The sequence below is a fragment of the Podospora anserina genome, chromosome 2 (assembly GCF_000226545.1).
Source record: "Podospora anserina S mat+ genomic DNA chromosome 2, supercontig 2".
NCBI lineage: Eukaryota > Fungi > Ascomycota > Sordariomycetes > Sordariales > Podosporaceae > Podospora > Podospora anserina.
Window position 1 is genome coordinate 3,693,377 of NW_001914858.1, and position 26,891 is coordinate 3,720,267.

General features: G+C 53.3%; 10 protein-coding genes across 10 annotated transcripts; 7 read left to right on the plus strand and 3 right to left on the minus strand.

Annotated features, from left to right (window-relative positions):
- Nucleotides 1–633: 633 nt before the first annotated feature.
- PODANS_2_10610 (uncharacterized protein) lies at nucleotides 634–4,015 on the plus strand (the record flags this gene model as incomplete). Its single annotated transcript, XM_001911837.1, has 2 exons — nucleotides 634–1,839; nucleotides 1,901–4,015. 2 exons carry the CDS (start codon nucleotides 634–636, stop codon nucleotides 4,013–4,015), a joined length of 3,321 nt encoding a protein of 1,106 aa, XP_001911872.1.
- Nucleotides 4,016–4,971: 956 nt separating this feature from the next.
- On the minus strand, nucleotides 4,972–6,087 carry PODANS_2_10620 (uncharacterized protein; the record flags this gene model as incomplete). Its single annotated transcript, XM_001911838.1, has 2 exons — nucleotides 4,972–5,895; nucleotides 5,962–6,087. The coding sequence occupies 2 exons, from the start codon at nucleotides 6,085–6,087 to the stop codon at nucleotides 4,972–4,974; spliced, it is 1,050 nt and encodes a 349-aa protein (XP_001911873.1).
- A 795-nt stretch (nucleotides 6,088–6,882) lies between these two features.
- PODANS_2_10630 (uncharacterized protein) lies at nucleotides 6,883–8,937 on the plus strand (the record flags this gene model as incomplete). The annotated part of the gene is made up of 1 exon (XM_001911839.1): nucleotides 6,883–8,937. One exon carries the CDS (start codon nucleotides 6,883–6,885, stop codon nucleotides 8,935–8,937), a length of 2,055 nt encoding a protein of 684 aa, XP_001911874.1.
- A 2,065-nt stretch (nucleotides 8,938–11,002) lies between these two features.
- PODANS_2_10640 (uncharacterized protein) lies at nucleotides 11,003–11,728 on the plus strand (the record flags this gene model as incomplete). The annotated part of the gene is made up of 1 exon (XM_001911840.1): nucleotides 11,003–11,728. One exon carries the CDS (start codon nucleotides 11,003–11,005, stop codon nucleotides 11,726–11,728), a length of 726 nt encoding a protein of 241 aa, XP_001911875.1.
- Nucleotides 11,729–13,412: 1,684 nt separating this feature from the next.
- Nucleotides 13,413–15,362, minus strand: PODANS_2_10650 (uncharacterized protein; the record flags this gene model as incomplete). The annotated part of the gene is made up of 2 exons (XM_001911841.1): nucleotides 13,413–14,620; nucleotides 14,681–15,362. The coding sequence occupies 2 exons, from the start codon at nucleotides 15,360–15,362 to the stop codon at nucleotides 13,413–13,415; spliced, it is 1,890 nt and encodes a 629-aa protein (XP_001911876.1).
- A 2,615-nt stretch (nucleotides 15,363–17,977) lies between these two features.
- PODANS_2_10660 (uncharacterized protein) lies at nucleotides 17,978–20,367 on the plus strand (the record flags this gene model as incomplete). The annotated part of the gene is made up of 5 exons (XM_001911842.1): nucleotides 17,978–18,039; nucleotides 18,134–18,268; nucleotides 18,341–19,730; nucleotides 19,787–20,054; nucleotides 20,114–20,367. 5 exons carry the CDS (start codon nucleotides 17,978–17,980, stop codon nucleotides 20,365–20,367), a joined length of 2,109 nt encoding a protein of 702 aa, XP_001911877.1.
- Nucleotides 20,368–20,927: 560 nt separating this feature from the next.
- PODANS_2_10670 (uncharacterized protein) lies at nucleotides 20,928–22,883 on the plus strand (the record flags this gene model as incomplete). The annotated part of the gene is made up of 3 exons (XM_001911843.1): nucleotides 20,928–21,095; nucleotides 21,158–21,533; nucleotides 21,607–22,883. The coding sequence occupies 3 exons, from the start codon at nucleotides 20,928–20,930 to the stop codon at nucleotides 22,881–22,883; spliced, it is 1,821 nt and encodes a 606-aa protein (XP_001911878.1).
- A 144-nt stretch (nucleotides 22,884–23,027) lies between these two features.
- Nucleotides 23,028–23,650, minus strand: PODANS_2_10680 (uncharacterized protein; the record flags this gene model as incomplete). The annotated part of the gene is made up of 3 exons (XM_001911844.1): nucleotides 23,028–23,209; nucleotides 23,296–23,563; nucleotides 23,624–23,650. 3 exons carry the CDS (start codon nucleotides 23,648–23,650, stop codon nucleotides 23,028–23,030), a joined length of 477 nt encoding a protein of 158 aa, XP_001911879.1.
- A 394-nt stretch (nucleotides 23,651–24,044) lies between these two features.
- On the plus strand, nucleotides 24,045–25,196 carry PODANS_2_10690 (uncharacterized protein; the record flags this gene model as incomplete). Its single annotated transcript, XM_001911845.1, has 3 exons — nucleotides 24,045–24,088; nucleotides 24,145–24,664; nucleotides 24,723–25,196. The coding sequence occupies 3 exons, from the start codon at nucleotides 24,045–24,047 to the stop codon at nucleotides 25,194–25,196; spliced, it is 1,038 nt and encodes a 345-aa protein (XP_001911880.1).
- Nucleotides 25,197–25,480: 284 nt separating this feature from the next.
- PODANS_2_10700 (uncharacterized protein) lies at nucleotides 25,481–26,755 on the plus strand (the record flags this gene model as incomplete). Its single annotated transcript, XM_001911846.1, has 1 exon — nucleotides 25,481–26,755. The coding sequence occupies one exon, from the start codon at nucleotides 25,481–25,483 to the stop codon at nucleotides 26,753–26,755; it is 1,275 nt and encodes a 424-aa protein (XP_001911881.1).
- Between the last annotated feature and the right edge of the window lie 136 nt (nucleotides 26,756–26,891).

The window sequence follows — 26,891 nt, forward strand, 5'->3', positions numbered from 1 at the left end:
GGGAGGTGTGCTCAGGGGTTGGTATGTGATGGTGTTATGACTTGAGAATCGAGATAGAGCCCTGAGCGACCCTTGCTTCCCACCCTTTGCAACCTTCAAGACAGTGATCAGTGAGTGGTTCGGCGAATCCATACTGGATACCGTATAGCGTCATATTGCCGAAGGCCGTGACGAATGCAAGTTTGCGTGGATTTCCGCGTTTGAAGGAGCCGTGCAAATTCCGCGGAAAGGCAGGCACATGTTTGTACCCGTGAAAAGCTCTGTATATCGAGATGAAGGGAGAGGTGGTTTGCCTTGTGACTACTTAATCATTTCCGGATCAGATCCCTTCCTTCTCTCTCTTTCTGCTTGGATCTCGTCCCCTAAAAACGAAAAGATTGGCTCTGCAGCCTGCACCACATACATAGCCTGGAGACCCTTCCGATCGATCTCAGGCAACCCGACGACGTGGTTGGCGTCGGCTATCTCCAGCAGCAGCCCCGGTACCCCTGTGGCAGGACCCCTGAACCGCTGAGTCCCCACTGATCGCGACACCTCGGCCGCCACCGGCCCCCCCGAAACCTGGCAAGCACAGAGTAACGGACCGCCAAGGATCCACGCCACCTGAGCAGACAGGTGCCAAGGAAGCCGGCCATGGCAGCCACCAACCAGACCAACACCATCCACTTCTCACCAAGACTCAGAGGCAGCAGACGCCATGCCCTGACAGGCAAGACGGGGAATGTTTGGGCGGCCAGGCTTGCAGTAGACGATGGCTGGCTGCCCGCTAGCACAACTAGCAGCAGCATGGCAACCGAGAGCAGCACCAGCACCAGCACCAGCACCAGTACCACAAACAGCTGGGGGGTGAGAAGGGGAAGGGGAGGGGGCAGGAGACGGTCTCGCTCGCTCTCGTCCCTGCTGGAGGAGATGCGGGAGATACTGCCATTAGCTGTTGAGAAGGGACCTGGAAGCAGAGGAACTGCAAGACGGACGACTGGAACTGCCTTCAACCCATCGTTCGAGCTCCCGCCTCTTCAGCCTCTCCTGCTGCCGCAGCCCCTGTCGTTGAGAAAGGACGGGGGGAATCGTGCTCAACCCAGACTCGTCGGTGCCGATGACGTGAATAATAAGTTCAGGCTGGCGGGGCACACGCCGCACGACAACCTTACCGAGAAGCTTGCTTGCTTGTCCCGCCCATCAGCTGCACCTGCCAGCACCCTCCCAGGCCCGGTTAATGGTAATGGTAATAGTAATAAGAAGATTGATGTCCGGAGCAAACCACTACCGTCACCACCGTCACCATCGTCCCAACCGTCCCAACAACTTCAACCATCGTCACCTTTGTCAGACATCAACATCAACCAGCAGCAACACCAGCAGCACGAAACACGGCGCAGGCACGAGACGCCGCAGTTTGTCCGCGGGGAGCACGAGGTGGCACGGCTGGAAGCCGAAACGAACGGGACCCTTGCCGAACAGCGGAAGTCAGACTGCGACGTCCAACAGCAGGCGCACCAGCACCTGCAGCTATCCGCGGTACCACCGCTCACGCCCCTTTCAGCAACGTCCCCCATGGGATTCAGTCCGATGCTGGACAAGTTTTTTTCCTCCGATCGTCGACGACGCAAGTCCAAGACCTCGCCTCCTACCTCTCCGGATTCCACTCCAACCACCTCACAGAAAACCGCTTCGCCCATCTCACCCAATTCCTCCCTTTCCCAGTGGTCGTTTTTTTCATCAAAGGACAAGGAGAAAGACATCACCAGCCAAACCGCTGGCAGCCAATCCCCGGCTCAGAAAATCATGCCTCGACATTACATCAAGGCAGGTGGACAGACGAGCACTGGCGCACGAGATGTAAGTGGGCCAATGTGACATCACACTTCCGGGGAAGGGTTCACTAACAGGTTTTATGCAGTCGCTCACCATTTTGTGTAAGAACGACTTTGTGGATGTTGCCATTAGTCGCGAAACCACAGCACACGATGTACTCGTGGAGCTGAAGTCTCTGGAGCAGTTGGCAGAATTATCGTCTGGTGTCCTGATTGAACAGTACAATGCTTTCGGCCTCGAAAGACCGCTGCGGCGACAGGAGCGACTGCGCCATGTGATGGACACTTGGGGCCCAGACTCGAAAAACACACTCGCCCTGTCTCATGATGGCCCACCACACGGCTTGAAGCTGGATCTCGAAGGTGCGCCCCAGACTCGCGAGGCACCACCGGGCTTTTGCTTGTTCATGTACTATCGGGGCCCAGGTCCGAAATTCAAATGGGTGAAGCGGTATATCATACTGTATGAGGACGGGAGAATGATTGCTTCGAAATCTAGCAACCCAAAACGTGGCGACAAGGACGTTGTGGCTATATGCCATCTCTCAGATTACGACATGTACCACCCGACGGAAGCTCAGCTGAGGAGACACCTGAAACCACCAAAAAGAAACGTCATCGCCATGAAGAGCCAGGAGAGAATCAACACGTTTGAAAACACGGACAAGTATGTGCAGTATGTCTCTGCCGAAGACAAGGAGATTATCAGAAGGTTTCAGAGTCACGTACAGGCCTGGAGGAACTGGCACCTGGCCAAGAGTCTGCTGAGAGAGCCCGAGCCCGAAAAACCACCACAAATCATGACCGTGGCAGCCGAGCCAAGGAGGACGGTGAAGGAGGTTGGATTAGGAAACGGGCACAAAACAAGGATATCAGTGGACGAATCGCCTTACACCATTGGAGCGTTTAAACCGCTGATTGATCTCGACCGGTTCAACAAGTCAATCGACGATTTTGGCAAGGATTGGACGCTGGTTGACGGCGCCGAGAGGAATGATCCATCTGCTGCTGCCGCTTTTCCCGAAAACTCGCTGCTTGGCGCGGCATATGAAGAGCGAAAGCAGCAGCTGGAGTCCAAGTCGGCAACGGTAGCCGGAACAGCAGGTGCTGGTGGTAGGCGAGCATTTCCCCCCACCCCGGCGGCGGGCGAGAGTGGTGGGAGCGGTAGTTGTTTTGTCGACCACTCGAGGACTGTTTCAGCTACAGACCGGCGACCGCAAAGCCCAGATTCTGTTCGGTCGATTCCTAGGGACGCCATTCCTAGTACTAGCACGGCCGCTAGAGGGAGAAACGAGCAAGTTGGTTGGTTTGCTTCTGCGGCGGAGCATTCAAGACAGCAACGCAGTCTTATTGAGCAGCAGCAACAACAACAGCAGCAGCAGCAGCAGCTATATCATCAGCAGTCGATGCCACCTCAGATTTTGATACAACGGCGCCCTAGTACGAGTGCAGGATCTCGAATGATGGGCGGTCTTGGACGGTCAGTGTCTCAGCGGAGATCACATGGTAACAGTTTGGGTAGTGGTGGTGGTGTTGGTCATCCGGTACCGCTTCCTCAACAGCAGCAGTTTAACCAGCCAGCGTCGAACCCACAGCCCCGTCGACCGATGAGGCAGCAGCCTCAACCCCTCCTTGATTTGACCCCCGAATTTCAGGAGGCGCCGCAGTGGTCGAGGGAGAATAAAGGACGGGCGGTGAAGCCTCAGGATGGGAGACCGTTGGTTGATTTGGCTACCGGGCCGGCGTTGGTTTCGGGCGCGGCGAAGATTGAGCAGCCCCCCAAGGCGTTGATTCATCGGAGCGAGCAGCAGGCTTTGATGATGCAGAGACAACAGCAGCAACAGCAGCAGCAGCTGGGCATGAGGCCTGGGACTAGTGCTGGGCTGCAAAATAGCATGGTATTGGGAAGAAGGGGGACGGTGAGGAGTAGTGGTGGAGGGATAAGGCCGGGAACTGGTGATACGATGAGGAGTGGAGGCGGCTACCCACCAGGAGGGGACTATGGAAGGCAAAGGGGGATGTCGCTTGCTGGGCAGGGCGGTGGTGGTGGGTTCGTGGATAATAATGGGCTGGGAATGCAGCCAGATCCGAGAGTGATGCAATATGTTTTGCAGCAACAGAAGGAGTTGCAGAAGCAGCAGCAGGAGGGGACTCGGATGGGGAGGTTGAGAACCACGAGTGGTGGGAGTCAACCTCAGTAATTTTGGACTTCCAGGTCTACAGGACATACTACAACTACGCATGATACCCATTGGGATTGATGACACGGGGAACAGATACAGGTCTGTTAACGGACAGGACAGAGGGGGTGGGTGATGTTTTGGTTGATTTTGGGAGTTATTTTAGCTTTGAACAAGCCGGTCTTTTTGTTTTGTTTTTATTTCTCTGGTTTAATTCGAGAGTTGGGACTTTGTACTAGTCTTTTGCTGGTTATCTCTCTGACTTGGGGTGTTTTTGGTGGTTATCTACTGATGGGATGTTTTATGTGTTCACACGCGATTACTTCGGTTTTTTTCTTTGATGTTCTGTTGTTGTGTGTCTGTCATGTGTTTATGAAATTTGGTCTGGGAAAAGCAAAAAAAGTCAAACATAATTTTGTTTAATAGCGGGTGGAAGGGGAGAGGAAAGGAAGAAAGTTATCAAGGTGCAGGTCTGTCTCTGTGTAGCTCAGAGGTTGTGGGGGGGGTTGAATGAACAACCGGAAAGAGATGTTTTTTGTATTGACCTTGTTTTGTAATTGTTCTGCTGTGCTTTATTGTGTGTGTGTTCTTGGTCGTTTGGAGTTTCTTCTTGTTGGGTTATTGTCCTTTCAGAGTTTGGCAGCTTTAAAAGAGGCTATCAAATCCATAGCATGGCTTCTTGGACATCGTGTAAATGAAACCTGCACATATACAAACATAGAATACATAGAATACATAGACAAGGACTTAGACAATCAACTTCTTACTTCACTGTTTCAGTTATTGGAGTGTCATCCATGTGTTTATATGATTAGGTTAGGTGTATTGCTTTACTATTCTGATTTATTATTCTTTTTTCATGTCAAGAGTTGCAACCCGAGATGGCCTTCTATAGCTATGGGAAGGAAATCCCAACGACGCTCGCTTTTTATTGCAGCCCCCTTCTTATGAAGTCCTCCTCCACAGAAACCCGGCATTTATTTGCTGCGCTTGTAAATCTTGGCCAAGAAAGCTTCAAACACGCTCTTCTTGAGCCCCTCGGCCTCATCAATCTGGCCGATCCGCTCCCGGATCTCAGTGACAAACTTCTCCTCATAATCCTGGTAGCGCTGCTCAAGCTTGAGATCGTCATACAGCTTCTTGATGACCGTCTCTTTGGCCTTGTCCTTGCGGCCGTAGTTCTCCTCGAGGATCTTGCGCTGGTCGGGGGTGACAATGGCAAGAGCCTGGTTTACAAGCCAGGAGCACTTGTTGTCCATGATATCGGTGCCGATCTTGCCAATGTGCTCGGGAAGTCCAAAGTTGTCGAGGTAGTCGTCCTGGATCTGGAAGTACTCACCCAGAGGGATGAGGATGGACTCGGCCTGCTTGAGGTTGGCGGGGGTGGCGATGTCGAGGAGGAGCAAAGAGAGAGCGACGGGGAGGTAGAAGGAGTAATAGGCCGTCTTGTAGATGACGATGAAGCGGTACTTCTCCATGGAGAAGTTGTCGAGGTTGACGACGTCCTCGGGGGCGGTGAGGAGGTCGCAGAGCTGGCCCATCTCGGTCTGGAAGGTGACCTCGTGGAAGAGCTCGAGGAGGTCGACGTAGCGGGGGTGGTCGCGGAAGTACTTCTTGAGGAGGGTGTAGATGGCCGCCTCGAGCATGAAAGCGTCGTTGATGGCGACCATGCCGACGCCCTCGTGGCGGTACCAGCAGGGCTTGCCGCGGCGGGTGATGGACGAGTCCATGATGTCGTCCGAGACGAGGAAGAAGGCCTGGAGGAGCTCGGTCATCCAGCCGAGGGTGGCCGACTTGAAGTACTCATCTTCGGTGAGGGGGCGGCCGAGGAGGAGGGAGACGGAGTCGGGGACCGACATGCCGCGGTTGCACTTGCCGCCGACGGCATTGATCTCGAGGGACTGGGAGGAAAGGCATGTTAGTCTTGTTTACTTCGGCCAGCTTGATACATGGAACGGGAGGCCTACCTTCTTGTACCAAGCGAGCTCCTTCTCGGGGAGATTGTACGACTTGGCATGCTCGAGTAGAACCTCCTCGAGCTTGGGGAAGACGGACTCGAATTCCTGGAGGGTGGTCTTTTGCGGCGCAGCCATCTTGTCTGGGGATCTCTGAAGAGACGAAGTGTTCACCGTCGGTCAGCTTGGGCCGCTATTCGGAAGGTTGGAGAAGATAGGGGTTCGGGGGAAGCAAGGCAGCGGGAGAGGTGCGGGGGGTGTGTTTCCTTACATATAAATTACAAGCGAAGGGGAAAGGGGCGGGCAGTTGCCGATTTACTGCCTGTTTGGGTATCACGGGAGAACAATAACAGATGACAAGGCGATTCTACCGATCAGGTACCACAAGTGACAAAGGTGGATATCAACAACTGGGCCGTTACGTACTCGGCGGTTTCTCCCCAATTTCACGACCCCTCCTTGCCCCCCTTTGTTGTGGGGAGCTGCGATTATGGCGATAAGAGAACCCTGATGGCTCATTCGAGCAGGCGGTGAGCTGTTTTGCTGGCTGGCTGTCGTGCTGGCGGCGGGAAGTGGGGCTGGCAGATTTCCAAGGGACCAGGGGACAGGACAGGGGGAAATGTCTTGGCGCTGTCTGTCGCGGTGGACCGAAGACAGACGCGTTCCTGTTGGGGGTTTCGTCATTGACAACTGCGCCTTGCTGTCACCCATAGGTTGCGACGATATCCACGATTGCATTTTTGGCTTTAGATATTTGGCCGCCGTTATGCTTGATTGACAAACGCCTGGTTAACCGCCGTTTTGGGACCGATATCAAACATATCTCCCCTCCCCATTTGGAGCTATTGTTTTGGTACATCCTAGCCAAGACAAGACCATTTAACAACACCCTCGTCACTGGAGGGGTTGCACCACAACCACAAAGCAACCACCATGGGCCTCTCTGCAAAGGATGCTTTGCAACTACGAGATACGCTGCAAATAGCAGTGGTAAAATGCTCCGAAAGATGTCTTTACCACGCTGCCAAATGGTATTTGGTCCATCATGGCTACCTTTTTAAACACTTCATTCAACTAACACTCGGTGTACATAGGGCGGCCGAACTCCTCGATGCGCTTCCTCAACCATCTGCTGCCGACTTTAAAGCAACGCAAGACTTACCATCGTCTTACATTCATCCTGCTTTCACACCAAATCATGATCCTGCCGAAGCGGCTCTCGAAGCCAAGGAGCTCAGCCGTTACCTTCTCGCCAAATCGTTATTCGACTGCAAGGAGTTCGACAGATGTGCCGCCGTATTCCTTCCCGAGTCTTCATTGGCAGAGATGTTGGGGACAAAAGTAGACGATGCCACCACTACGGAAGGGAGCGAAAAGCAGAGGCCTTCGGTTGTTCTACCTTCGGAGAGAGCTTTACCTCAGATCAGCCAGAAAAGCTTATTTCTCGCGCTGTATGCCAAAATGATCTCGGGCGAGAAGCGAAAGGAGGAGGAATCTGAAATGATCATGGGGCCGCAAGACTTGGGGACGATTACGAACAAACAGCTGGCCGTGGTCAGTCGGTTCCTCACAAAGTGGTTCGACCAGCGAAAGTCGGAGGGAGGCGATGTTGCGCCCAGCCAGGGCTTCCTCGAGTATCTCTACGGCATGGTTTTGGTGAAGGAGAAGAACGACAGGGCTGCTTTGCAGTATTTGGTTGAAAGTGTGCAACTATTTCCGTGGAACTGGGGTGCCTGGATGGAGATCACCAACCTCATCACCAGAGTTGAACAGCTGAACGAAGTAACACCAAAGCTACCCCAGAACATCATGTCTTTCATCTTTCACGCCCATGCTTCGATCAACCTTTACCAGCAAGGCGGTGAGATCGCCAATGCTCTGAACGACTTGCTGGTCGTGTTCCCAACATCATCGTTCCTTCTAACCGACAAAGCACTGCTATATTATCACTCGAAAGATCTTGTAGCAGCCGAGCAAGAATTCAGTCAGCTACTTGGACTTCATCCCCAGAGGATAGATGCCCTGGACCATTATTCCAACATTTTATATGTTTTGAACCTCCGACCAAAGCTGGCCTTTTTGGCCCATCTATGCTCTAGCATTGATACGTTTCGTCCAGAGTCTTGCGTCGTCATTGGTAATTACTACTCCCTACTATCTTGCCACGACAAAGCAGTCCACTACTTCCGCCGGGCGCTCATGTTGGACCGCTCATGTCTTTCCGCGTGGACACTCATGGGGCATGAGTATGTAGAGTTGAAGAATACTCACGCAGCCATCGAATCCTACCGAAGAGCGGTAGACGTCAACCGGAGGGACTACCGCGCCTGGTACGGCCTTGGCCAAACATATGAAGTACTCGAAATGCACGCGTATGCACTATGGTACTACAAGAAGGCCGCTGGTCTGCGTCCCTGGGACGGCAAGATGTGGCAGGCGGTGGGTTCGTGCTTGCAAAAGATGGGCCGCGACAAAGACGGCATCAAGGCGCTCAAGAGAGCTCTGCTTGCGGATTCCTACTACGATTCGTCAGCAAGTAGCTTTGGAAGCACAGGGACGATCGATCGGATGACGCAGATGGATCCTGAGGTCCTGCTGCAAATAGCGGCAATGTATGATCGGATGGAGGAAGAAGAGGAGGCCAAGGCGTACATGGAGTTGTGCGTTGCTCAGGAGGATGGCGGGGTTACCAATGATCAAGGACCAGGTCTAGGAGATTCCATCGGCGTCCGCGCTGATAGCCCCGGCTCAGATGATGGCGAAGGCGGAGGGGAAAGGGTGGCGGCTGCTGAGGGGACAGGGGTTACGGTGGCAACGAGCAAGGCCCGGATGTGGTTGGCGAAATATGCCATGAGGGTGGAGGACTACGAGACGGCGAATCGTCTCGCGACGGAGCTTTGCCAGGATGGCGTTGAGGTGGAGGAAGCCAAGGCGCTGATACGGGAAGCGAGGTCGAGGATGGAACAGACGAGTATGATGGAGAGCTAGAGGCAGCAGTTGTCGCATCAGAAGTTCCTGGAGTTTGTGGAAGGTTTGAAGATGAGAGACAACACGAGATTTGCTCGTCGTGATCCTCGACAGCCTGCGATTGTGAGGTCTGGGCCGGGTCCGAGAGGCGCAAACCGAGAGGAAGAGGGAGAATGGTATTCGCAACTGGAGGATGATCTGAGTATGAGGAGGACTTCGTGGCGGTGAGTCTGTATGCGAGTGTAGATGTAAGCATCATTGTTTCCATCACTATCGACGGTTGGTTGAGCCACACGATGAGTTCGATAAACAACGCAATTCGATACCCTGTTTTAATGGCATAGCTTTCCTCCAGCTTCTGCTCTAGGTACACCTGTGCTTCACTATGGTGATGGTCACAAACATGAAACTGGTGGCTGGCAAATGTTGGCGCTCGGTGTCTCCGCTTGCGTGTTGGCAGTTGGGTTTCCGTTGCCTTCACTCCTTTTGTTGCGATTCCGACCTTCGCTTACCCCCCAGATCTTCACAAGACATGCGGTTCTCGCGTTGCGTACAAGCTTCGTCTCGGGGTGAGACATCCTGCACTGTCCTACGCACAGTCATGATGACCAAGAGAACATCATCAATGCTTGCAAACCAGCTCAAGACGGGAGTGGGGGTACAAGGTGATATCCAATTCTCCCATGTAGTTGAATTCGGCCAACCTCAAGCTTAGCATCGCCGTCCTCGTGGGGCCTTCTAGGAATACAAAGCCCCTGCCTCCCGGTGTCACATCCCGCGATTAAATTCCCGGAGCCGCCTTGGCGAGACCAGATTTAGTGTACGGGTGGCAGGGCTGAACTCCAGCTCTGGAACATGTTCTTGTTCTGACTTGGTACGAGGAAGCTTTGCGTGAAATGAAAACCAGCATCTATGATCGATACTTGGGGTTTGAGCAAGCAGTTTTTTGCAATCACTATTCTGTGTGGCTGTTTCTTATCTACAACATGTACCACAACCTAACAATACCGACAAGGCTGCAGTACTTTCCGCCGCCGGTGCCGCTCGCCGAGCTCCAACCCTCCCAGCGTCGGTTTATCAAACATATCTCCAAATCTGGACCGCGGAATTGACTTCTTCACATGGCGTGACGATGCGAGTTCCGACCTGTGTGCCAGCCATTACCAGCCGCCTCGACCTGTGAGAGCTGAACACGACCATACCTACCCCTCAAGGCGTGCGTGGGCTGCCATGTGCATACATTCAATGTTCCATGCAACCAGGCACACCAATGGCGGATGAGGCGTTCCTGGACCTAGTCCGTCTGCACCACGGATAGAACCGCCCAGTCAGGGGAGACTGGGCTCTCCACCTTACATAGTTCCCCCCAACCACCACGCAGCCACACCACACTTGATCCAAAGTTGGAGGTGTGTGTGTCTCTTATCTCTGTGCTCTGCTGCTGTCTTGGTGTGGGCGTACCGCCTAACCTCCCGAGAAGGGGGAAGATCTCCGGGTGTTAGCTTTCAGGAACACCTTCCTGCTCCTCTGGGATAGGCAGCCTTGCGAGAAGTTGAAACTGAAAAGTTGGCTGACTTTGCATACAGTGTACGTCCACAGACAGCCTGCCTCCATGATCAAACACCAGAAGCTTACGAATGTGATGGCGGTTGGTCTGCACTGGGGACGCCCCCTTTCACACCGCGATGCGAGAACAATTGCTTTTCTTCGGCAGTCGAGCGGGGAGGGGAAATGGCTGGGTTGTCTGTGGGTTTGCTCAAGAAGCCTCGGGGATGGTATATAAGTGTGTCTGTTACCTCACCTCGAGTCGTTGCGAGTGCTGTTGAGATTTCTTCTTCCGTACCTCTCCTGCTCGGTTGCTCCACGAGTCTAGAGTGAGGCCCCCTCAAACCATTCCGGACTCTGAATAATTCGTACTCGACGTGGCTGCCAACTTCTTATGATCTAGCTTTTGCTGGTATTCAGGGCTTACTTTAAAATCTTGTCAATTCTCATCCAAGCAGAAAAAATATTCTTCCCAAGGAGGTCTCCTGACTTCTTCTCTCTCTGACACCCAACCCCCTACCACGTCCGTCCATCCGCCACCATGAGGCTCTTCAGCACAATGACGCTGGCCCTGGCCTGGATCGTCTCCGCCCTCGCCGAGCCCAAGGTCACCTTCATCAACCAAGACAACAAGCACCGCACCATCGTCTTCACCCCCAGCGTCCCCCACAAGGAAATCAAGCCCCTCCGCGTCCCCGCCCACCAAGAGGTCACCCAGCCCTTCCCCCACGGCTGGATCGGCAACTGGTGGTCCGTCACCGATGGCAAACCTTGGATCCCCGGCATGCTGGGCGAGGTCACCTTCAACGGCTACATGGGCCTGACCTTCTTTGACGTCTCCGCCATCGCCAACGACCGCGACACCAGCGGCGTCAAGATGATGTGGCCCAGGAAGTCGGCCAGCGTCACCTCGGGCTGCGACGTCTTCTCCTGCGGGAACGAGTACACCTACCCCGACGAGGTGCAGACCAAGGCCACCGACGAGGACCACCTCATGTGCAGTCTGGGTGACGGTGTCAGCCCTGTCTACCCTCGTGGTGCGAAAAAGTGGAAGAAGGAGGCGCGGAGGCAGGGGGAGGAGGAGAAGGTCGTCGTAGTCAAGCCCTCCTCTAAGCCCAAGCCTTCCGCGGTCCCCACCACCCCAGCCAAGGAGCAAGAACAACAGGGCTTCAGCAGCGGCGGTGAAAACACCTACAACGGCGACAACGACAACCTTTACCGATACCGCCGCCACCGCTATTACCGCCCCGGCAACCTCGGCGAGTAGGTCGACATCCTCGACGACGCCGGCGAGCACATTGACGCCAACAAGATCAAGTGGGACAAGATGAACTAGGACGCCATCAAGTGGGAGGACGTGGACTGGGGCACCCTCGACTTCACCGTCAACAACTACTTGGACTGGCACCTCCTCGAGGCGCCCAGGCGTCCGAGATACCAGAGGTGGACAGGGCTGCTTTATAACCCCCGTCCTGGGTGGGGGAGGTAGGCTCCTGTTGATGTTAAGGGGGATGAGTGAAATGTTGATGAAAACTCAGAGCTATGACTTATGTCTTTATGAAGGAAATCGTGGGGAAAACAACGGATACGAAATGAAAGAGTTGGATTATGTTCTCATGATTTTGATGGCCATTATTTATTAGAGGTCAGGAAGTTACGAAGTGTGATACCCCCGTCATTTCACCTTGACGAGCGAGGGAGGAAATACAGACGGTTTGCCGGGATGGAGTCATGAATGATGCTTTATGATACCAACGGGATGATTAACAACGTATGAGATTGTCTTTTCAGAAGGGAAAGGAGTTTGGGATCACAACAAGGTCGGATTGTGGTAGGGTTGGTCGAGGACAGGAGAAGGGGGGGGTTGGCGTTGGCGTACTGGATATAGTTTGGTTTTTTGGACCAGGCTCAGACGTTATACATATTAATTTCGAGGAATACAAAACACAATAACATAGAAAAATAATTTACTAGATTTTTAAACTGTGATGCTTCTTCTTGTCAATGTTGGCTATTCTATACGATGCTTATAAAAACAATTCTTTACATATCTTCTCACGAGCACAGAACCGCAAAAGCTGGCCACAAATAGTGTGATTTGTTGAAACGGAAATCAGTGACAACCTCCACGCTTTTTTCACAGCTCACTCCCAGCAGCCCTTTTTACCAGCATCCATATCTGATCTGGAAGAGTGTGAGTAGATGTCGCTACACACCCAGACATTACACCTAGCATCTCCATAAAAAATAAGTGTTTAATGAATACCTTACACTACCTAACAGAAATTGGCTGTAACCATTGGCTCTTTAGTTGGAATCCTCGTCATTCCCGACCACTAACCACCTAAAAGCATCGGTCTTGTCATATCTGACTGATCCATAAGCTCAATGAAAAGCAAAGCAATGACGCAAAAAAGAACGATATTGACCACTACGGCCGACACCCCGCGGTAGTAAGGAACGAGGCAAACCCACGCAACCATTCGGCCTTTGGTATGCCCATGTCCAAGAGGCTGTCGTGTAGGGCGTAAGATGCGCATATCTATTTCCTCCTTTCCGTCTGATTGGCGTGCCGAGAACAAAGAGGTGAAAAACAAGAAATCCATTATTGCCCAGTTCCAGTCAACCCCCCATAATCTTTTTTGCCTTTGTGCCAAGTTCTTGTCTGTTGTTAAAGGGTCCCAGCCCGTCCCGGACTGTCCCAGACCATCCTGTCCCGTCGGTTGCCCACCTATGCTCATGTCATAACGCGAAAAGAAAGAAAAGAAAGAGAGAAAACCAGGCATGATCTCATATAACCACAGTGCTCCCGCGCCGATCCGTCAGACTCCTCTCCCATTCCCAACCAAACTGCACGTTTGCCAAGCCATATTAAAACCGAAATGAATACAGAACCACCCGCCAAAAAAATAGAAAAGCAAACAAAAAAACCAATACAACATAAAACTTGCTCAAGCAAAGGTAGGTGCCGTATAAATCAGAGTGCCCATCACCATAGCTCCGCCAATAGCCGCAATCCCTACGCGCTCTGCGAGACGGAACAACCGAACTTTCTTTGTCGGCCTCTCAAACGGACGAAGAACTTGGATAGAGGACTCAACAGTCTGGCCACGAACCTCTGTAGCAGCCTCCTCGAGGCCATCGGCCTTGAGGACCTCAGTACCCGCCGTCTCTGGCACACCGCCCCACTTCAAGTCGTCCTCTGTTTCTACCGACATATCCTCAGCCTTTCTCTTGCGCTTTACAGAGTCAGAATTCGCCTTCGGCTTCTCTGCCTCGACAAGCGACTGAGGCTCATCAGCGGTCTGGATCGTAAACTGCACATTGACCTTCTGAGATTCAAGATCGCTGGTCTTCGACGCCACGTTCTCAGCGTTTTGGTCCACGGGCTTCTCAGTCTCGGGCTCCTTAGTCTTCTTAGTCTCAGGCTCCTTAGTCTTCTCTTGCTCCTTGTAGGCGTTTGGCTGATTTCCGCGGCGTGCAGAGCTCGACAGTAGGCGATCAAGACTATCAGAACAGATCGACTGTGTTACGGTGCTGTTGAACGAGGTTTCCATGGGAGGCAATCTAGAAAAGACCTGTTGATCTAAGCCTGATAGATCTCTCGTGTGCATCTCGTTGTCAAACCGGGGGTTGGTGGGCATTGCATTGCAGAGAGCATATACCGACGACGCTGGGCGAGCGGCAGTCTGAGTCTCCAAAGCAGCCTTGTTGAAGGTCTGGCCAGAGGTCTTGTTGAAATATGCCTTGTTCCCTTCTCGTGCAGACCAGAAGTCTCCTTTGCCTGATTTCAGACACAGAGACTCAAAATCTCCCTTGAAAGAAGCCGGCCACGAGTTAGGCTGGGTAGTCTTCCGAAGTTCAGGAAGAGGGGGGCCTTGGTGCATAGACTGCGCCACACCGGGACGGTCATTCAAGAGCTTTTCAATTGCAATGGGATTGGTACTCTTAGCACAAGCTTCATCCTTTTTCGAGCTGACAGGAATGACGGGCGATGCGGTGTCTGAAGCCGGGTGGTCCAGAGTGTCGTCTTGCTCATCAGACACTACAGGTGCAGTGTGATGGTTATGGACAAGGGTCGGTCTGCCCATCATCGGGGAGAGTGGAAGGGGAGATGCTGGCTGATCACAGTCGAAGATATCTAGGTCGCCAATAACACCTGCTTTAATGTCAACATTTGAATCGGTAGGCTTGATGGAATAGCAAAGTAAAGACATACTCTGATGCTCAGAGGCAGACTCATTGTCATCATCCTCAGAGTAGTTCACCATATCCTCGTCGAGAACGCTTGACCCGTCGCTTTGATCATCCATGTCATGATCGCTACCGCTGTCATCGTCATCATCGCTCGAGTATTCACCTTCCATGAAATTTTCAGGATAGTTGACGTTGCTTTCGGCGTCACTCAACTCGCTGGTGTTGTCCTGATCCAAACTGTCGAGGCTATGGTCGCTACTATAGTTCGAATCCATGTCAGAATCGAGGACGGTTTGCTCAATTGCCTCCAAAGATTGGGCAGTCTGGCCAAGCGCCGAGGCGAACTCGGTCAAACGAGAAGTAGCAGCCCCCAAGGGCGAGGTACTCTGGATGGGAACACGCCTCGCTGGCTCAGAAATGCTCAGGATGTCAAGGTGGTCACCCCCGACATCCTTTGTAACCGCAGCACCAGATGATCCATACTCGGCATCTCTATCCTCTCGGAACATAAGAGGGGACAACGGAGGTGAGGAGAGATCGATGAAGGCGGGGCTGCTATTGTTGAAAGAGCCTGCGTTCAGTTTGGAGGTCCAGGTATGGCTCTGGCTGGAGGCCTCAGGCTCCGTAAGATCGATCACCTCGACTCCAGGGACAAATTTGGGCGGAAGCGAATGTAGTGAGGTCGAAGCTGTCTGGGGATTCATTGTCGCGGAGTGGCTAGAATAAATGCTGCTGTCGCTAGAATAATCATCAACATCAGAGCTGACTTCGGAGTCGTCCGGGACCTGAAATGTTCTCGAGCCACATTCGTCGCCGACGCTGAAGGTCTCAGTCAGTGCCGACGAGGCAAATGAGGATGGGACGTACTGTTTAGTGGGCTCGTTGAACGAGACACCAAACTTGACCGAAACAGGCATGAATCTCGAAGTGCCACGATCGACTGGAAGACCGAAGGTGAGCCTGTCGCCGTCTTTGAGCTCTCTGGGCTCTTTCTCAAGCTTCTCGCGCTCGTTGAGATAGGTTCCGTGCAGAGAACCCTTGTCCCGGACCTGGACTTTCTACATGGGTAATCAGTAAGCATACGATGGCAGAAGCTGAAACGTCACCACGAATCCCGTACCTTCTCGTCGATATCAACGCTAATTTCAGCGTGGTCCCGTGACATAACAGCGCTGTCAAACCAAGCGTTGTTTTCGGCAGGAACGAACCCTTTGGCAGAGACCTTGGAGGCACGACCGATGGCAATCGTGTTGTTCAAGGCTGTCAGGGTGATTTGTCGCCGAGAGTAGGTGGTGGCTGCGGCTGTGCTGCTTTCTGAACTCTCAAGCGTGAGATCGATTTGAGCTGTATGAAGACAGAGTGTTTAGTTGGTTGAATTGAAGAAGAAAAAGGAAAAGAAAACAGGTGACAGACCTAGACTCTCGGCACGTGAATTGGCCGCCATCTTGCTCTTTGCCTTGACGGAATGGCGTATGTGGGTGGGTAAGGTGGCCAGAGTTTAAACGGGAGTTGAGAGAGCAAGCTTTTGGCTGCAGAACAGTCGAAGTCAATTCTGCCAGCGAGCAAGCCTGGCGGTGATGATAAGAGGAGGGCGAGACCGGGGAGCTCGGAAAGTCAGGTGCAGTCGCACGAAGAGGAGGGGAAATCGAATGAGAGAATGGTTGAAGCAACCGGAGTGAAGCGGTCCCCCTCCCACGTCAGACAAAGCTCGGGCCTATGACTGGCGGGTTGGATGGTTTGTTAGCTGGCTGACTCTTGTGTGATGACTAGGTTGGGGTGCTCTTCCAAGGTTGCTGGCTGAGAAGAGAGCGAGAGGCGGCAGATAACGAGGCCAAACAATGGGAGTCGAGTGAAATAGAATGGGGGACAGCTGGAGAGTCGCGCAGCGGTCCTCAGGTTTGTTTACGGTTCAAAGAATCAAACAGGTATCGTGGATAGGTAGCCTGGAGGCAAGTGTGAAAGGAAGAAGAAATGGAAGGGACAGAAGCGGGCAGTTTAGGTTCAGGCAGCCCCGGAGAGTAGGAAGGTGCTCGTGATCTACTATGGGAGCCTTCCCGGGCGGGGCAATACGCTGAGCTTCCCCAATCAGGCGGACAGACACATCCGATAAGTGAAAGGCTGTCTTATCGCGCGATGGCTTGGGCAATTTGGAAGGGTGAAATGGGGGTGAATCATTCGTATGTGGCTGAACTAAGCTTGGAGGTGGAGGACTGGATAGGCCGGTCTGTCGTTGACTTCGCTGGCTCCGGGTTTGCCATGTCCGAGTTGAGCTCCGTAGAATTATCTCAGGTTTGGTGGTAAGCAAGCTTTCACTGGATACCTGGGACCACCTTCTTTGAAGAGATGGTGATGTCGAGGGTGCTTCCGGCGAAGTGCTGAATGCGGGGCAGCTTGGAACGGGACTGAGGTGACAGCATTCACCAGCTGCCATTGGTAAGGACGAAGGCTGCCTGTTTGCTACGGGACCACGCCGCAGCCCGGATTCGCAAGCACTTGCTCACGTTTAGGTCGTTGGCCGATGCTGGGTTCATGCCACAATGTTGATGGAGGCCTTTCGATAACTTGACAACTTTCAACCTCGAAGACAGACTACGAGTTTCGAGGGACATTCACCTGCACAGTTTCAAATGACTGCTAGTGAGAGACATCAAGATAACAACAGACCTTGCTTTTGGTAGGGATATAAGTCCCTGGAACGGCCATGAATGCCTTGACCGAGTCTATCCAAGTACGGAGAGCATTTTCCAATTTCATAAAAAGGCTTAATGTCTCATTCGAGCATGAACCTTGGGGTGGTATTTGCAGCATGATAGTCCCACAAGTCACCCTTTAACACTGATTCAAAGTCTGTGTATAAGTGGTGTCGCCGTCATGGCTGATCGCTGAGACTGGGGTCCCCTGTAAACTGCCCCTCCATCCAAGTTCAAATCACGTGCCAGGCTTTGAGGGTGGGCGAGTGGGTCTCGCTGTTTCGTGGCCCAGTGGGTGGCACAGGGGAGCTGGACGCTGCTGGGTACGTAAGTCGATATGGAACAGTCGACTTCTTGCGAGTCAAAGATACGCCGCATCACCAACCAACAGATCTTCACATATATGCACCCTCACATATAAAACCTGAGCGAGCAGGCGAGAACTTGCACCTCAACACAAACAACCATCCCCAGATTCTCGAGCCGACTCCCACTCGAGCCTACTGCGTGCGATAGATACCGTTCAGTGACCGCCACTTCACCGCCGAGACCAAACCTCCCCCGATTCCCAAAGACACCCAACATCCACATCAACACCACCGCTGTTGGCGCACAGCGATATCACCAACATGACGGTCGACACACAAACGCTGGCCACCCCCGGCGGTATTTCCGACCCTGGCCTCATCAAGTATGCCATGCCCCCCGCCCCGCGCGCGCTCCCTCTCAGGCCCAGTTGTCTTGGCTCTTCTTTTCGTTCGTTAGGCACTAACCTCCGAATGTAGGCTGGTCAACAAGCTTCAAGATGTCTTCACCACCGTTGGTGTCAACAACCCTATCGATCTCCCACAAATAGTCGTCGTAGGCAGTCAGTCGAGCGGCAAGAGTTCCGTATTAGAAAATATCGTCGGTCGTGACTTGTATGTGCCCCCCCTGACAGCCCCCTATTCTCGCTCTTGGCATGGTTGAGCTGACGGTATTCTTCGATGCAGTCTCCCTCGTGGTTCCGGTATCGTCACTCGTCGACCGCTTGTACTGCAGCTTATCAACCGGCCTGCGACGGCTGACTCTAATGGCGTCGATGAGAAGCTTGCCGGTAGCACCGACAAGGCCGCCAACACGGACGAGTGGGGCGAGTTCCTGCACATCCCCGGCCAAAAGTTCTACGACTTCAACAAGATCCGCGAGGAGATCAACCGAGAGACCGAGGCCAAGGTGGGTCGGAATGCCGGCATCTCACCTGCCCCCATCAACCTTCGCATCTATTCGCCCAATGTCCTGAACCTTACCCTGGTCGATTTGCCCGGCCTGACAAGAGTGCCCGTCGGTGATCAGCCGCGAGATATCGAGAGACAGATTCGTGACATGATCCTCAAGTTTATTCAGAAGTCAAACGCCATTATCCTGGCCGTCTCGCCTGCCAACGTCGATTTGGCCAACTCGGATGGTCTCAAGTTGGCGAGGGAGGTGGACCCCGAGGGTCAGAGAACGATCGGTGTGCTCACCAAGGTTGATTTGATGGACGAGGGAACTGATGTGGTGGATATTCTTGCGGGCCGCATCATTCCCTTGAGACTTGGCTACGTCCCCGTCGTGAACCGTGGTCAAAGGGATATTGACAACAAGAAGCCCATCAACGCCGCCCTCGACGCTGAAAAGGCCTTTTTCGACAACCACAAGGCTTATCGTAACAAGAGCTCTTACTGCGGCACACCCTATCTCGCCCGCAAGCTCAACCTTATTCTTATGATGCACATCAAGCAAACGCTTCCAGAGATTAAGAGCCGTATCTCAAACTCTCTTCAAAAGTACACACAGGAGCTCGAGTCCCTTGGCCCATCGATGCTGGGCAACAGCGCCAACATTGTGCTGAACATTATCACCGAGTTTACCAACGAATGGCGAACGGTTTTGGACGGCAACAATACGGAGCTTTCGAGCAATGAGCTGTCAGGCGGTGCCAGAATCAGCTTTGTCTTCCATGAGCTTTACTCGAACGGTATCAAGGCGGTTGACCCCTTTGACCATGTCAAGGATGTCGACATTCGCACCATTCTCTACAACTCGTCTGGCTCCTCCCCAGCACTCTTTGTCGGCACTACAGCATTTGAGCTTATTGTGAAGCAACAGATCAAGCGGTTGGAAGAGCCAAGCTTGAAGTGTGCTTCGCTGGTCTATGACGAGCTTGTGCGCATTCTTACGAACCTGCTTAGCAAGCAGCTCTACCGCCGCTACCCAGGACTGAAGGAGAAGATCCACGCCGTAGTTATCTCGTTCTTCAAGAAGGCCATGGAGCCGACCAACAAGCTGGTGAAGGACTTGGTCGCCATGGAAGCGTGTTACGTCAATACGGGACACCCTGACTTCCTGAACGGCCACCGCGTAAGTGTCGCTTATCTTGTTGATATATGACGTTCGTACTGACCATGATTGTGAAGGCTATGGCGATTGTCAACGAAAAGCACAACCCTTCCAGGCCTGTTCAGGTGGACCCCAAGACGGGCAAGCCTCTGGCGAACACGCCCAGAGCCGCCAGCCCAACACTTGTGGCCTCGGCGGATGGTGATTCCAACAACAGCGGTTTCTTTGGCAGCTTCTTTGCCGCCAAGAACAAGAAGAAGGCGGCCGCCATGGAGCCCCCACCGCCCACTCTCAAGGCCTCTGGCACTTTGTCAGAGCGGGAGAACATCGAGGTCGAAGTCATCAGTACGTACCATCATTCCTGTGAATCAAATAAATGGACCGGGCTAACAAAGGCTGTACAGAGCTGCTGATTTCCTCATACTTCAACATTGTCAAGCGCACCATGATCGACATGGTGCCAAAGGCTATCATGCTGAACCTTGTCAGCTTCACAAAGGAAGAAATGCAGAAAGAGCTTCTCGAGAACATGTACCGGCAGAGCGAGCTTGACGACCTCCTCAAGGAGAGCGACTACACGATTCGGAGGCGGAAGGAGTGCCAGCAAATGGTGGAAAGTCTTGGGCGGGCCAGTGAGATTGTTAGCCAGGTTCAATGAGGTATTTGAGTAGCAGACTTTGACCGCACGAAGGTTGGGCATGGAGGATTAATGTCTTGTTTGCTTATTTTTTAGAGGGACTCGATTCTCCTTTATCGATACCATGGTTGAGCGTCGGGTAGCCAGAATCAGAAATGTTGCATGTTTATCTGTGCCATCCACACAGGTTGTGTGACACCGCTTGTATCATGCCACAGGACCTTGTTCTCCGGCACATGTCACCAACTCAAACGAGGCCCGGCAATGCTCGGGTTTTAGGGGCCGATATTTACGGGACAGGGTCATCATCCGACCACCTCCGCACATCGGTTCGGGAAAGAGGGTAGTAAAATGTAGGTAATAGAAGCATTTTCCCCACTTTGTCGTGTTGAATCAATGAAAGTCGTCATCGCGGGTTGCCCCGATGGGGCGGGGGGTTGATATGCATATAAAATAAAGCTTGTTTGGCGCCTCGGGAACGGGGTGGTTTGGGGGTATGTGAACAGTCCAACATCAGAATCTATCGTTCCCAACTACAACACCACGTACGTTTTTTGACGAGTCTTTCGACAGCAACAAACATGGTTCTTACCACAGCGTCGGTTTTTCCTTCCAAGGGTGGGCATCAGTTCATGCCTTGGCCTTCCCGGCGCAGTGTGGTTCATAGCACCAAGGGGATTGTTGCTTGCTCTCAGCCTTTGGCGGCGAGGTGCGGGTTGGAGATTTTGAGAAAGGGGGGGAATGCTGCTGTGTGTTTTGTTTCTCGTTTACCAGCTTTTATCTATGGGCTGAATAGCTGATTGTTGGATAGGATGCTGCTGTGGCGGTCGCTGCGGGGATTAACATGACCGAGCCATGCCAGACGGGCATTGGAGGGGATATGTTTTGTCTGTTTTATGACGCCAAAACGAAAAAGGTGTCGGCGCTGAACGGCTCGGGGAGGGCAGGCGGGAAATGCACGCTTGAGACAATCAGAGGGAGTTTGGGGTTGGGTGGAGCGGATGAGGAGGGGAAGATTCCGATGAGTAGTGTCCATGCTGTTACTGTGCCTGGGGCGGCGGCGGGGTGGGTTGATACTGTTGAGAGGTTTGGGAGTGGAAAGCTGAGTTTGGAGGAGATTTTGGGACCGGCGATACAGCTGGGGGAGGAGGGGTTCCCGGTTCATGAGCAGACGGCTACCATTGTGAGTTTTTTTTCTGGATATGTCCGAGCGTGGCAGAGTTGGTGCTGACAAGTGGGCGGTGTAGTGGGCTCAAGGAGAGCAATCGCTTCGAGATGCCTCTCCCAACTTTAGGGAGATGTTAAAGGCTGATCCAAACGCCCCTGATGGTGTCAGAGCTCCCAAAGCAGGGGACATCATCAAGCTTCCCAACCTGGCCAAAACATTCCGTGCCCTCGCCGCAGAAGGCAAAAAGGGGTTCTATACCGGCCGTATTGCAGAAGAAATCGTCAAAGTCACCACCTCCCTCGGTGGCCACCTCACCCTGGAAGACCTGGAGCACCATCTAACCACCGGCTCCGAGCCCGTCGAGCCCATCTCACTCAAGTTCACCGGCCAAGGCGCCGGCAAGGCAGAAAACGCCGGTGTAGAAGTATGGGAACACCCCCCCAACGGCCAAGGCATCGTCGCCCTCATGGCCTTGGGAATTCTCCAACAACTCGAACTCTCGGGTAAGATCCCAACCTGGGCAGAAAAAGACCACAACACCGCCCCCTACCTCCACGCCATCATTGAATCTCTCCGCATCGCCTTCTCCGACGCAAACTGGTTCCTTGCCGACCCCAACGTCAGCGACGTCCCCACCGCTGGTCTGTTGTCTCCAGAGTACCTCTCCGAAAGAGCCAAATTATTCTCGCCCACCAAGTCCACACCCGAGCTCATCCCCCATGGCTCTCCCGCCCTCCGATCCTCAGACACGGTTTACTTTGCCGTCTCCGACAGCGAAGGCAACGCAATCTCCTTTATCAACTCCAACTACGGCGGTTTCGGCACGGGCATCATCCCCGCCGGGTGTGGTTTCACCCTCCAAAACCGGGGCGCGAACTTTTCTCTCGATCCCAAGCATCCTAACGTTCTTGCTCCGAGGAAGAGGCCGTATCATACCATTATTCCCGGTTTGGTGACCAACATCAACGATGGGAGCTTGCACAGTGTTTTTGGAGTCATGGGCGGGTTCATGCAGCCGCAGGGACATGTCCAGACGCTGCTGGGGCAGATCGTTGGGGGACTGAACCCCCAGCAGGCGTTGGATGCGCCGAGGGTTTGTATCGGGGCGGGGATGCCCGAGAATGGAAAGGTATATGATATGCGGGTGTATGTCGAGGAGGGGATGCCCGAGGAGACGATCAGGGGCTTGGAGGAGCTGGGACATCAGGTTACCGTTGTCAGGGCGACGCCGGGGGACAAGTGGCAGTCTAGGTCGCTGTTTGGGCGTGGGCAGATTATTCGGTGGACGGTGGATAGTGTAGAGGAGAACAGGGGAGTTTGGTCGGCGGGTAGTGACATGAGGGGTGATGGGGGTGCTTATCCTGCTTAGAAATGATACACTGCATACTTGGGGCGAGAGACCTAGATGCTGGAGTATTTCGAAAGGGAGATATATTACAGTCTAGGGTATTCATACATGTCTTTTTCTCCTTTTTTTCTTTCTTTCTGCTTTGCTTTGTAATCGTGACAGTGTTCACTCCTTCTTGGCCTCCTCCTCAGCAGCCTCAGCTTCCACAGCCAAAACCTTCTTCTCCTCCAGCAGCTTCGCCAGCTCGCCGCTCTGGTGCATGGAAACGATTATGTCGCAGCCGCCGACGAACTCCTTGTCGATGTAGAGCTGGGGAATGGTGGGCCAGTCGCTGTACTCCTTGATTCCTATTTTATTTCACCCAATTTTTGTTCAGCATCCCTCTCCCCCGACTTTCTGGATTCACCTTTTTGAAAATGGATGAAAAACCTACCCTGCCTCAGCTCATTGTCTTCCAAAACGTTAAACGCCGCAAACTTGGCTGGGTCCACCCCCTGCATGCCCAGCACCTGGATCGACGCCCTCGAGAAGCCGCACTGGGGCGTCTCGGGGGTGCCCTTCATGAAGAGGACCACGGGCGCCGAGGAGACGGCCTTGTCGATCGCTTGTCTTGTCTGGTCCGAGAGGAAACGGGTTTGTATCGAGGTGAGGAAGGAGGTGCGGGCTGCTGCAGGGGCGGCAAAGGCCGGGCGGAGGAGTTGCTTTTTTGGCAGAGTTGTTAGTATTTTTGGGGCACGAATAGGAGGCCAAAGGGGGCATACCCTCGAGAGGATCGTTCTGGCAAACATGTTGGCTGTGTTTGGTGTGGTTGTGCTGCTGCTGGGAGGCTGCTACTGGAGTGATATCCGCTTGCGCCGGGTATCAGTGCTGGGACATTTTTTGGATGGCGAGCCGACGGCAACCCATGATGTAAGCGGTTTCGCTCGGTAATAAGAGGCTTAAGGGTTAGGGTTTTGATCAGGCCAAAGTACCTTGATGGGTAGCGGCCGGTAGGGGATTACTTGGCTTGTGATTGGTCGACAGGGGGTGAATTGACCGGACTGGGACGCAATGAATTGGCCTTGGTTTTTCAGTTTCTGGCACCGAATTACGTTTTTGTCAACAGCTTCGAGAGAGATTTCATACTGAGTTTCATCCATCAAGGACAGTTGAGTTATTTGTTAAAGACAGAAAACCGGCAACATGGTCTTTGACCTGGTATCGTCGCTTATGCGCATGCCATACGTGTAAGTGACCCCTGATTTGGTGATATCATTCGAGGCGTGAGATTGACACATGAAAGACCCCCATCCTTCTTCGCACGCTTCTTACTCCACCAATTTCTCCCCATTCCTATCCCTGATACGGACTACACCAACAAGACCGTCATTGTCACCGGAGGCAATGGCGGCCTTGGTCTCGAGGCTGTCCGCCACTTCGCCCGGCTCGGAGCGAGAGTGATTATTGCCTGCCGCAACGCTGACAGCGGTCAGCAAGCCAGAAATGACATCCAGCGCGCCAATTACCCTGGCACAGTTGAGGTATGGCCGCTTGATCTCTGCTCTTTTGACAGCGTCAAGTCCTTCTGCGTCAAGGCCAACACGGTATTGGACAGACTGGATGTTCTCCTGCTCAATGCAGGCATCATGGCCAAGGAGCTACAGACGCCCGAAGAAGGTGGTGGTTATGAGAGTACAATCTTGACCAATGTCATCTCGACTTTTTTGGTGGCATTTATGTTGATGCCGTTGCTGAAGCAGACGGCCGAGCAGCAAGCGGACAAGGCTGTGGTGACAGTCGTTTCCAGTGAGGCTCACTTTTTGGTAAGACTTGCATCTGTCTATACGTATACTTTGTGACAAGAACTGACCGGCGATGCAGACTACATTCAAGGAGCGCCTTGAGCCCAACATATTTGGATGCTTCCGAAATGGCGACTTTGATCCGTATGAGAACTATAGCACTAGTAAGCTCCTCGACCTTTTGCTGGCTCGAGAGCTCGCCAACAGACTGGACGCCTCTTCTCCAGCGGGGAACAGCAAGGTTATTGTCAACAGTGTCAACCCAGGGTTGTGCAGGTCTGGATTGTTTAGCAAGGTCCCTCTCATCGTCAACCTCTTCATTGGATTCCTCTCGCTCATCTTTGCACGATCGTCAGAGCAAGGATCGAGAACATTGCTGGCTGCTGCCGCTGGAGGACGAGAGACCCATGGCAAGTATATGGATGCCGCCAAGGTGGCTCAGCCCAGTTCGTTTGTGATGTCAGATGAGGGCAAGAGAGCCCAGAAACGGGTCTGGGAAGAGTTGGTCAACATTCTGGACGGTGTTGAGAAGGGGGTCAGTAAGAATATCTGACCCCTGCAGCGCTGGTGGAGAGAGGTGCTGCTTGGGGGAGCTACCCCGCAAACCCACCCCCGCGATCTACCCCAGAAACAGCCCCGTCAGCTGCTGGAGCCTCGGTAACATTGCTTGAATGTGACAGGGATAATGAGGCATGTTGGTTCCTTTCAAGGTGTTTAAACTGGACATATGTATCAGCGGATTTCCTTCTTTGTATCTATTTTCTCGATTATATACATGTACTCTATAGAATTCAGTAATTCATTATTTTCTCTTTGGTTCCTAATCGCAACTTCAAGATGGTAGGCCCGCCTCCTCTCCAAGGCATCAAGGTGCTTGAATTCGCCGGCCTGGCTCCAGGTATGTTCTCCCACACCCGCCCCCCGCCCCCCCAGTTCTCGACAACAGATGAACTAACACCCATCTCAGGTCCCTTTGCCGGCCTACTTCTCTCCGACTCAGGCGCCTCGATCCTCCGCATCGACAGGCCCTCTTCCTCGCCCTCTCCATTACCAACCCCTGACCTCCTAACCCGCCGCAAAAAGTCCATTGCCGTGGATCTCAAGTTCCCCCTCGGCATCGAACTCGTCAAGTCCCTAGCAGCAAAAGCTGACATCCTCATTGACCCGTTCCGCCCCGGTGTCCTGGAAAAGCTCGGTCTAGGCCCTTCCGTCTTATGCTCTCTAAATCCAAGATTAATCTACGCCCGCATGACCGGCTTCCGCCGCGATGGGAAATGGGCCAAAATGGCAGGCCATGACATCAACTACCTCGCTGTTTCAGGGTCGTTATCTTTGCTAGGAAGGAAGAACAGTCCGCCAACACCACCGGTCAACATTCTGGGTGATTTTGCTGGCGGGGGAGCCACGCTGTTCCAGGGGATACTCCTCGCGTTGCTGTCGAGGGCCACTACGGGGAAGGGACAGGTCGTGGAGGCAAATATGGTCGACGGGGCGTCGTATCTGGCTACTTTCCCCCGGTTCGCGCTGCACACCATGACTGGGTCGCTGCCGAGGGGGGAGAACTTGTTGGATAGTGGATGCCCTTACTATGATTGCTACGAGACAAGAGACGGGAGGTGGATGGCGGTTGGGGCGCTGGAGCCGCAGTTTTTCGGGGATTTGATCAGGGGGTTGGGGCTGGAGGGGCAAGGGTGGGAGGAGAGGAGGTATGATAGGGGTAATTGGGGGGAGTTTAGGGGTTTGTTGGAGAGGAGATTCAAGGAGAGGACGAGGGAGGAGTGGGAGAGGGTGTTTGAGGGGACGGATGCGTGTTGTACGCCGGTGTTGGAGTATGGTGAGATGGAGAGGGAAAAGGAGAAGAGGGGGGGCGATCAGAGACCGATGGTCACGTTGAGGGAGACGCCACTTTTGGGGGTGGTGAAAGGAAAGGATGGAGATGCTGTCACGCATGGACAAGGGGAGGGAGTGAAAGGAGATGGGTACAGAGGGGAGCCTCTGGCGCCTGGGGAGGGTGGCGAGGAACTCTTGGAAGAGTGGCTGGGTTGGAAGAAGGGAAGGGAATTTGATGTAGCGGGTGGAGGGTTGGTGGTGAAGGAAAAGGCAAGGCTGTAACGGTTTGTACGTCCCTGTCAGGATTCTGCGGTTCCACCTAGAAAGATAGCCAACAACAGGGCAGATCATAATCAGGACTGCGGCAAGGTTGAGTTGGAGGAAGTTTCCAAGCACGCGAAGAACTCCTGAGTGGCAA